This window comes from Palaemon carinicauda, chromosome 11, assembly GCF_036898095.1.
Source record: "Palaemon carinicauda isolate YSFRI2023 chromosome 11, ASM3689809v2, whole genome shotgun sequence".
Lineage (NCBI taxonomy): Eukaryota > Metazoa > Arthropoda > Malacostraca > Decapoda > Palaemonidae > Palaemon > Palaemon carinicauda.
The window spans coordinates 155131964-155142914 of record NC_090735.1 but is presented as its reverse complement, the minus strand read 5'-3'; the positions used below and the strand labels follow the sequence as shown (position 1 = coordinate 155142914).

The 10951-nt window shown below is 40.9% G+C and overlaps 1 protein-coding gene across 1 annotated transcript; it reads right to left on the bottom strand.

The window, feature by feature from the left end:
* Positions 1-7725: 7725 nt before the first annotated feature.
* On the bottom strand, positions 7726-8259 carry LOC137649539 (putative CENPB DNA-binding domain-containing protein 1). Its single transcript, XM_068382525.1, has one exon. The coding sequence runs from the start codon at positions 8257-8259 to the stop codon at positions 7726-7728; it is 534 nt and encodes a 177-aa protein (XP_068238626.1).
* Positions 8260-10951: the final 2692 nt, after the last annotated feature.

The following is a 10951-nucleotide window of genomic DNA, read 5'->3' as shown; positions in this document are numbered from 1 at the left end:
TGTCGATTCAAGCATCTCACAACCACCTCGCTGTCTGTCACCAATCTTATGTGGATCGAGTGACGCGGGGAGACTTTCTTTAAGGTAAGGAGCACTGCCATAGCTTCTAGAAAGTTTATATGAAAGGTCCTGAATAGCTTGGACCAAGTCCCCTGGACTTTTTTCCGATGAGAGTGACCTCCCCATCCCTCCTTTGAGGCGTCTGAGTGAATCGTCAACGACGGGGGAGGTGGCTGAAGAAGAACAGACTTCTTTAGATGTCTGGCTTGGGACCAAGGTCTAAGAAGAGTACGTAGCCGAGGCGGCACTGGTCTTCTCAGGTCTCTTCGCGCGTTTGATGCATACCTTCTCCAAACTCCGGTTGCATCCTTTAGCTGTGCTCTTAGCACTGGGTCTGTCACTGAAGCAAACTGGAGAGAGCCTAGTACCCTCTCCTGTTCGCGTCTTGATATCCTTTCGGAATCTAGAAGTCTCTTGACAGAGCCCGCTATCTCCTTCCTTTTCTTCATTGGGATGGAGAAACTGTGTGACAAAAGGTCCCAGTGGATTCCCAGCCACTGGAACTTTTGGGATGGAGAAAGTCGAGACTTTTTCTTGTTGATCTTGAAGCCTAGGTACTCTAGGAACTGGATCACCTGACTGGAAGCTTGCAAGCATTCGGTCTCGGATGCTGCCCACACCAGCCAGTCGTCCAGGTAGGCTACTACCTGAATTCCCTTTAGGCGTAACTGTTTGAGAGCTGCGCTCGCAAGCTTCGTGAAAATCCTTGGGGCTATGTTTAGCCCGAATGGCATGGCTCTGAAGGCGTACAGTTTCCGTTGTAGCCTGAACCCTAGGTAGGGTGAGAGTCGACGGCTGATTGGAATGTGCCAATAGGCGTCTGACAAGTCTATAGAGACTGAGTATGCCCTCTTGGGCAGTAAGGTCCTTATGTCTTGCAGTGTTAGCATCTTGAATTTGCAATTCACTATGAACTTGTTGAGTGGTGACAAGTCCAGAATGACTCTGAGCTTTTCCGAGTCTTTCTTGGGAACACAAAACAGCCTCCCTTGGAATTTGATGGACTTCACCTTTCGGATCACATTTTTCTCCAACAGTTCTTGAACGTACTCCTCCAAAATGGGGGTGGAGTGTTGGAAAAACCGAAGGCATGGGGGTGGAGTGCTGTACCAGCTCCAACCCAGTCCATTCTTGAGTAGGCTTTGGGCCCAGGGATCGAAGGTCCAGCGATCCCAAAATTTCATCAGTCTCCCTCCTACCGGTATCATTTCACTTGGACTGCCGTCCTGAGGTCTTGCCTCCCTGACCACGACCACCTCTGAATCCCCTTCCCCTTGAGGGGCGCCTAGACGAGCCTCTGGCTGCTCCTCTAGGTTTTGCACGAAAGGAAGAAGACTGTCCTTCGAACGTTGGGGCGAATGTGGTTGACTGACCTGGCACCGCCTGGGGTACCCACTGAAAGGCAGTCGGGGTTTGTGCCACCATCTGGGGCACTGGAGGCAAAGGCAATTGCAGTTGCTGTTGCTGTCTATAAGGCTTGGCTGGCCGAGATGGTAGCCTAGTCTTCATATTCTTCCTCTTTGGTTGAGGACCCTCATCCGGGGAAGATTTTCTTTTGATAGCCAGGCCCCACTTCTGGAGAAGATTTCTATTCTCCACGGCGGCCTTATTAACAACCTCTTTGACCACATCGGTAGGGAAAAGGTCTTTTCCCCAAATGTTGGAGGAGATTAACTTCCTTGGCTCGTGTCTCACCGAAGCCCCGGTGAACACGAACTCCCTGCAAGCTCTCCTTGCCTTGACGAAGCTATAAAGGTCCTTCATCACTGTGGCTAAGTGAGACTTAGCCACTACCATGAACATTTCATGGACCTTGGGGTCACTTGCCATCGTCTCGATAGTAGTCTGATGAGACATTGAGGCAGCCAGTCTTTCTTTTGTCTCGAACTCTCTTCGTAAAAGAGATTCGGACAGCTTGGGGAGGTCCTCGCCGAATTGCCGTCCGGCAATATCAGCCTCCAACTTTCCCACTGAGAATGTCAGATGGACATCCTTCCAGTCTTTGTGGTCCATAGGTAGAGCCAGCGACAAGGGTTTACACTCCTCCAGGGAGGGGCAAGGCTTGCCGGCCTCGACTGCCTTTAGGACAGCCGCAAACCCTTTCTGTAAAAAGGGGAAGGCTCTATCAGGAGAGGACACAAACGAAGGGAGCTTCTTGCTCAATGCAGCTACCTTCGAATTCGAGAAGCCCCTCTCTTTCATCGAGGATGAAAGTAGGGCTTGAGCCTTAGCGTGGTCCATAACAATGACCTCCTTCGGCTCTGTCTCCTCCCTTGAAGCTGGTTCTTTTCTCAGCCGGACATAGCAGTCCGGATATGATGCCTTGCTGGGCCAGAATTCTACCTCCTCTAGGGGAACTGAACCCAGCTTATCCGAAATGACGATCTTTCCAGTCGTCATCGGCATGTGCTCAGCATACCTCCATGGGTTAGCATCTGAGCATATGGGAAGGTCTTTCACATTGAGCCTTTTCCGGGGCCCATGTGATTCTGCCAGGGACTGCATACGCAGTTCCATTGCAGCCGCCTTCTCCTGATTCTCCTTCTGCATTTGTTGGATCATTCCAACAATCGAAGAGAGGGCCTGTCCCAGTTCTACTGGGAGGCCAGCCGATGTTGATGGGATAGGCTCCGGCATCTGAACCGGAGTAGCCGACACCTCGTCGACCTCATCCTCTACGACATCCGGGGTTTGAACTTGATCCTGACCTTCTGCCAGGAGGTCTTCTTCCAAACGATCGTCCAGGTCAGACATCCTGTCACACAACTGGATGTCTTGCATCGCATCTGCGACTTCCTCGTCCACCTGGACTTGATCTTGAAGGATCTCCTCTTGAGACTGGGGAATCACTGCCTCAGCTGATGCCTGGGGAAAAAGATACGCCCTCATCTTCTCACTTGGAAGATAAGGGCCAGAGGTGTTCTTCTTGAAGCCCCTTACCCAAGTACGAAGCTTTTCCCTAGCTATATCCCTTGATTCCGCCGTTCTAGGGGAATCAAAAGCCTCAGTAATCAGGTTAGTGCATACAGTACATACCTGAGGGTCCCAATACTGGAGATCATCCTTGGAGACAGCGCATGCTGTGTGTCTCCTACAACACTCATGTCCGCAGAGGTTCTTGCTGCGGACATTGCAGAAAACATTTCCGCACTTCGGAGGATCCTCCTGTAAAGAGAAGAAATTTCCATGAGTATCAAGTGAACTATGTATCACTGGATATGCATATTATAGCATAACAATTCATAAATGAAAGACACACACTTGTGTTTCCCTCACAACCCATTGTTGCAGCCTTCCAGATAATAAAATCAAAAATGGTTTATCTCTACTAGAGTAACCAATGCAAGGTTTCCAGAGGAAACAGGTGGAGCTCACACCTAGGCAATGATTTTAAAAATCCTGGATAATAGACGGGGAAGAACTCTGCTTCCTGTCTGAGGGCAACAGCAAAGGGCTGTGTAAGAAAACACAATAGTGTTAGAAGATACAGTGCTGTACCTAAACTTTTACTATAGTTTTCTTCTTACTGTATATGCTATACAGAAGAATACTAGTACAGTATAGGAGGATGTGTGCCGGCCTGCCTTTGCCGGCCGGCACACACCACAATTAGCTTTAAAGTATACTACTTAACAGCTATAGGGCGGCAGCCCTCTGGTTCAAATGCCTGTGCCGGCGGCAGCAGCTGCCGGCCAGCAACAGCCAGTGTTGGCCGGCAATGATTGCCGGCCAGCAACTACACAAGGTAGTACCCAGCTGCCGGCCACACTCTTGGTGACCGGCAGACAAGGACTGACATAAGCCGGCCGGCAAAGGTACAAGACCGATGCCAGCCGGCAGCAAAAGAACCAGAAGACTACACCTGCCCGGCTGCCGGCCTCATAGGCCGGCTGCCGGGACAGGTACAGCACTAGAAGAAAATAGAATGGATGCCGGGATAAGAGTGTACACAACCCCCCAAGCCCGGCAACCGAAAGAGTGCATATAAGGAAGGGGAGAAACTTAATTCAGGCTTCCTTGACCAATGCCGTCCGGCTCTGCCGGCAGGCATGGATGAGGGACCAAGAGAGGTCCGGGCAGCACTTGAAAACATAAGACCCTTGCCGTCCAGCGTCTCTGCCGGCCGGCAATGGGCTTAGTCAATCCATATCCCAACCTATACTAGGTCCAGAAGTAGAATGACATATGGTACAGTAATACCCCTGCCGGCCAGCTCTGCCGGCCGGCAAGGTACAGTACAGTAATGGCTAGGCCATTACGGAGATAGAGGGGGAAGGGACAAGAGGGTCCTGCCAACCTTGCTTTAGTGACAGATCACCCGCAGCCAAGAACTCTGTCTTAGCCTAAGGGAGATCTAAGGGAAAGGGCCAGCGCAGTAGTATAATACCTGCCAGCTTCCAGAGCACCAAAGCAAGGAAGGCGTTGCAACTCCCAAGGGAAGATTTATCCTCCCCGAGAACAGCAACAGGACTTAGTCTGGTCGATCACACAAGAAGGAATCATAACTACAGAAACCTTCGACAGTGACCTAAGGGAGCTCAGCTCCCTTTGTAAGTGTTAGGTCAGCGAGGGAGACTCTGCCCCAAGCCAAACAACACGGACTCAGACTAAAAACTCTGTTGTTCTGTCCCTCTTTGAACCAGACTCTGCTGGAACAGGAAGGTACAGTAACACCCTAGTATAGTTTTATCGAAAATAAATTCGGAAAAAACCACTTAGGGATAAGCCCAAGGCTTAAACAGAGGGAAAGGGATTGCATACCTTCTCCGAAGAAAAGAAAGCAACCGGGGAGTATAATAAAGTATACTAAGGCTCCATAAGCAACTAGCCTAGGCACCAAGAGAATCGATTACCTAATTCACCGAAACTCTCACGTATACAATCTTGGAAATATTCCACACAGTCTAAAATGTATAAAATATAGCCTAAAGCTTCAATAAAATTTTAATTACACTCGGAAAAACCATAATCATGCATTAAGTACTAGGACCAAACGACTAGGCTACATGGCCTAGCGTAGGCCAGAATGGCGAATACTTCGCCAAATAATACTAAGCACGAAAGGAAATCCTATGTAAAACTAAATAGCTAAATTTTATTAAGCAAAACAACCAGGAATGTCACTCTGACTAACTAATTTATACCTAGCGAGTGACAGTGTCCAGGACACCTCTGGTAGGCTACGGCTCTTGTATCAAAGATTAATCCTATTAATCACTCAAAATTTTACCAAGAGCCTACATTTATACATAACAGACACTATACTCAACTTATCCGAGGTCAACGAAGACGAAGAAGCCATGAAAAGCTGAATAAATCCAAGATTTGCGAGAAAAACAGGAAAAAACACCGAGTTGTTAAGCTACGCAAAAAGGAATACAGATGGCGCCAGGATTGGCGCCAGGCACGCATACGAATCGGGGGATAGGGAAGCCTTGGGAGCGGCTCCCCTTTTTCTTTCCCGAATTCGTATCTCGTCAATCTCCCTCCTACGAGACGAATCTCTGTTCAGGTCGTAGATTGCCATGTGACGTGTCTAGAATACGTCCTCTGATATGTCGCGATATCCCTTTCACGAGGGATACTCGCTCCAGGAGTTAGAATTCTGGTACCTTAAGGTAAATTCTCTGGGAATATCGCCGTAGTTGTAATATACCATAGGAAGCTACCCTATAGGAACTTCCATCAGGACGACATGGCTTGAGCCCAAAAATATATATATATATATATATATATATATATATATATATATATATATATATATATATATATATATATATATATATATATATATATATATATATATATATATATATATATATATATATATATGGTAAAGCCCCACAACACGCAAATAATTGGTCCCATATTGGCTTTCTGAAAGTGATTTATTCGTATTGTGAGTCGCCTTTTACATGTAAATAGCTTAATTCGTTCCAGACCCTACAAAATCACCACTTTAAATTATTAGTAAAAGGATACGCATCACTATACAGTACTAAATGTATGAAAAGTACTATATTTTGATCATTTAGTAATAAATTAGTCATTTATAATCTGGAAAAGAAGTTGTTAATTAGAGCAAACAGCGAAAATACAGTATAAAAAATATGGAACCTTACTTTTGGAGTGAGGTGATGTCCAAGAGTGAAGTGTGGGTCGGTAGAGGAGGATTAAAACGGCGGAAAACATTAACAAGTGGCAGAAAACATAAACACTTACCTTTTCGAAACAGATGTATGAATGACAGTAAACATCAACACTTATTTTAAGGAAACACATTTAAAAATAGCCTTAAATATTAACACTTAATTTTACGATAAACTTAATATGATTTTTTTCTTTATTTCCTTTTCCTAATTTATTTTCTTTACATTACGTTTTGTATTTTCTAAATTTAATTACGGTAAAAATTTCCTTCATCACTGCCACTTTTCTTTGGTTTTTTAGCTGGTGCTTTGTCTACTTCTACAAAAGGCCTCTTTAATTGAAATAATCGTCCAAAGAAGCTTGTTTCTGCTCTGCCTGCTTCTTAAAATATCCCTGAAATTACTCAGGCAAACTTCATTACAGTACCCAAGCGCACGTCCTGTGAGAGTTTTTTCTGGGTGTGTCTTTCCTATGAGACCTACCATTTTAAAGTAGCCATCTAGACCCTCCTTAATATCCGCTGTTGTCAGTCGGTCATCCTCCTCCTCTCCGCTGTACTCTTCCTAAACGATGTTCACTCGCATGGCCTTCAAGTCCTTCAGTTCATCCATCGTAAGTTCCTCTTGGTGTTCCTTAATAAGCTCATTAATGTAGGCCTCATCAACTTCTAGACCCAAGGACTCCCCGAGTGCAACGATCTCTGCAACTTAAGATTGAACAACACCTTCAGGATCGTCAAAATTTTCAGAATCGACTTCAGCTTGTTCTGCGTGGAAGCCCTCGAAATCTCGTGCAGAGACGTCATCAGGCCACAGCTTCTAAGCAGAGTTCAAAGAGCGCCTTGAAAACTTCTGCCAAGCTTGATTGAAGATTTTGAGGCACATGGCAATATCAAAATGCTCCTTCCTAAATTGACGAAGGGTATAGTTTGTGCTCTCAATGATTTCAAAACATCTCCTGAAGAGATATTTCATATAAAGCTTCTTGAAGTTTGAAATCACTTATTGGTCCATGGGCTGGAGGAGAGGGGTGGTACTCGGTGGAAGATAGAGCCTTGATGGAGGAATATTGTGCTACAATATCTTCATCGAGGGCAGGAGGGTGAGCAGGAGCATTGTCCAGGACCAGCAGGCCTTTCATGGGGAGGCGCTTCTCTTCCAAATACTTTTTCACAATCCGGCCAAAACAAATATTTTTCCACTCAATGGACAATTGTCTTATAACCCAGGCTTTTCCATTAGCCCTCCACAACACATTTAGATTTTTCTTGGAGACTTTGTTGATCTTGAAGGCTCGATGAGTATTGGAGTGATACACCAGCAGGGGTTTCACCTTGCAATCTCCACTGGCATTTGCAAAGAGTTCAACGGTAAACCTGTCCTTCATAGGCTTAAGCCCAGGTAGTCTCTTTTCTTCTGCAGTGATGTATGTTCAACGAGGCCTTTTTTTTTCCAAAAAAACACCCATTCTCGCCGCAATTGAAGACTTGCTGGGGACTGTAGCCTTCCCGGACAGTCAACTCGTCGAACATCTTAACAAAAGCTCCGGCCGCTTTTGTGTCCGAGCTTCCAGCCTCTCTAAGACACACCACAGAATGAATTCTTGAGCATCTCTTAAATTTTTAAACCACCCACGAAAATCCTTGAACTCTGGGAGTTTCTGAATCGATGTTTCTTCTCCTGCATCGGCTTCGGCCTGAGCAAGAACGAGATCACCGAAAATAGCGCAGGCTTTATGGGAGATTATTGCTTCGGTGATAGTGTCTCCAGCCATTTTTTGGTCCGTTATCCAGACAAGCAGCCTTCTCCCCATCTCATCGTGCCTATGGCTCTTGCTGGAGGAAACTGTCACACCCTTAGGTGTTGCTGCTTTGATAGCTTCCTTCTGCTTCAGGAACGTTCCTACCGTAGATGGATTTCGGCCATATTCCTTCGCGAGCACACTTAACCGCATCCCAGTTTTGTATTTCTTGATTATATCCATCTTCATCTCCATGGAAAGCATCATCCTCTTATTTCCCTTGACATCAGCCACTTTCTTGGGACCCATGGGTAATGATATAACGTAATATCACACACTGTACAGTACTGTACAATTGTTACAAAAGCAAAATCACAAACACTAGGTCAATATGCACAATACTACTGCTGAAACGAAAAGACATAGGAACACCAATTCGTAATTGCAAGATTGGATACAATACAGTAGATGATAACCAATGGGAACGCAGTAGGATGGTAGCGAGTTTACGGAATGACGGCGCGCAAATTTTAAAATCCGTCTCAAGCACGGTCGGGCTCTCGCACCGAACCTCCTTTCGTTGTCCACAACATTTTTTGTAATGGGATTTGTAAAATTTTTCACATCTCGTTTTGTAGAGAGAAAATTTCGTAAGCCGATTCTATCGTATCGAGAGGTTTGACTATATATATATATATATATATATATATATATATATATATATATATATATATATATATATATATATATATATATATATATATATATATATATATATATATATATATATATATATATATATATATATATATATATATATATATATATATATATATATATATATATATATATATATATATATATATATATATATATATATATATATATATATATATATATATGTTGTGTGTGTGTATACATATGTGTATACATATAAAGGTAAAACAAAGCCTTTAATCACATTCAAGAGTCCATTTTAATGGTCTTAAATTTTTATTATTGATAATATCGCAAACTTCCAAATTGAGGTTATCAAGTGCCCCAAAATTTCTGGAATTCCACTTAATATATTTTACCATATTTATCATTTGATCATTTGCAATATATTTTACCTCATTCTGCATTTCTATTATATCAACTCTGAATTGAATATTTTTTTTTTTATTTTATGCATTAGATTTTCCTATTTAAGGAAGCTATGGATAATTTAGCTTTATTTGCCTATAGATATTTTCTTTTTTGGGGGGCCGCTACAAATTATTATTATATTAAATGAGGCCTTTTAAGATTCATGGTTTGAAATGTCCTTTTTATGTATGTTAGGCTTCTGACTAATTAGATCAAATGAATAAAATATGTACTGTAAAGTCATTCTGTGGTTAAGTAAGTAAACATATTCCCAATATATTTTTGTGTATAACATTTTCTTTATGCGTCAAAGCTTGAACATTTTTGCTTCTTGATGGGTTTTCAATATCAGGAACTTCTGGATAAATATTTCCCAGTTACATATTTTTTTAACCAAATGATTATTTTTAATTAATCCAATACCCAGCAATAGAGTGATAATAATAATAATAATAATAATAATAATAATAATAATAATAATAATAATAATAATAATAAAAATAATAATAATAATAATAATAATAATAATAATAATAATAATAATAATAATAATAATAATAATAATAATAATAATAATAATAATGATGATGATGATGAACTAGCCAAAGCAATTTTAGAAAGTCATAAAATTTCTTGTGGCATCCCAAAAATCTCAGAGACTTACCTCTAAACTATGTAAGTTTCGGATTGCCGGTTGTAAGATCTCGATAAGGGATAATCCAGAGTCTGACACACATTGCAAGTGACAGTGTTGTTGCGAAATCTGTCCGAGAAGTTTAAGAGGTCTTTTCCAATGAGATCTCGACCTGAACTTTATGCATTTGATCTGCTGCATCCAATAGACCTGAAATAACATATATAGTGATTTCTTCGTTTCTTTGCTGAACCTTTTACGGTATTTTTTTTTTTTTCAAATCTCACTGCAGAAAGTGTATGCCGTTCTTTTATGAATGATATTTGAACAAATACCTATGTAATGAAAATATAGCAAAAGTGATGGAAGTATTTTTTATTTATTTCTTTAATCAAGTCAGATGAACGCTAGTATTTTGAGTCTCGGCTATGATGCTCAAAACCTTATAAATAATATAAAAGACAAAGGGAAGCAATACAGATGCTTGTTGATTTATTTATTTATTTATTTATATATATATACATATATATATATATATATATATATATATATATATATATATATATATATATATATATATATATATATATATATATATATATATATGTATAAATTTATTCATATGTATACATACACACACACACACATATATATATATATATATATATATATATATATATATATATATATATATATATATATATATATATATATATATATATATATATATATATATATATATATATATATATATATATATGTATATATATATATATATATATATATATATATATATATATATATATATATATATATGTATATATATATATATATATATATATATATATATATATATATATATGTCTTATTTATAACTGTAATCGAACAGTTTAACATGTTTTTTCAAAAAGGCCCATAAAAGAAACACAGGAAATATGAATAAATCACACTATATTTCGGTCAATAAACATCGACCCTCTTCAGGATGTAAAGTACAAGTGAGGCTTACAGTGGAGAGTGACGGTTTATATATGAAAGCAAAAGGGTGTGTTCAATTGTTCTATAGTTGTTATAATTGCTGGAAGGATTAGCCAAATTTAATTACATCCAGGTGCGTGTTCTTATTGTTGAGCCGCTTGGAGGAAGTCTTGACCTCTGATGCATGTCTGGTGGCCGGTCTCCGTGGATTATCTTCTTAATGATAGGGTTGAGAAGAGTATTGTCCACTGTGTCAGCTTT

Bases quoted from the DNA above. Each gene is read 5' to 3' on its own strand.
- LOC137649539 (XM_068382525.1), bottom strand. From the start codon at position 8,259: ATGGGTCCCAAGAAAGTGGCTGATGTCAAGGGAAATAAGAGGATGATG.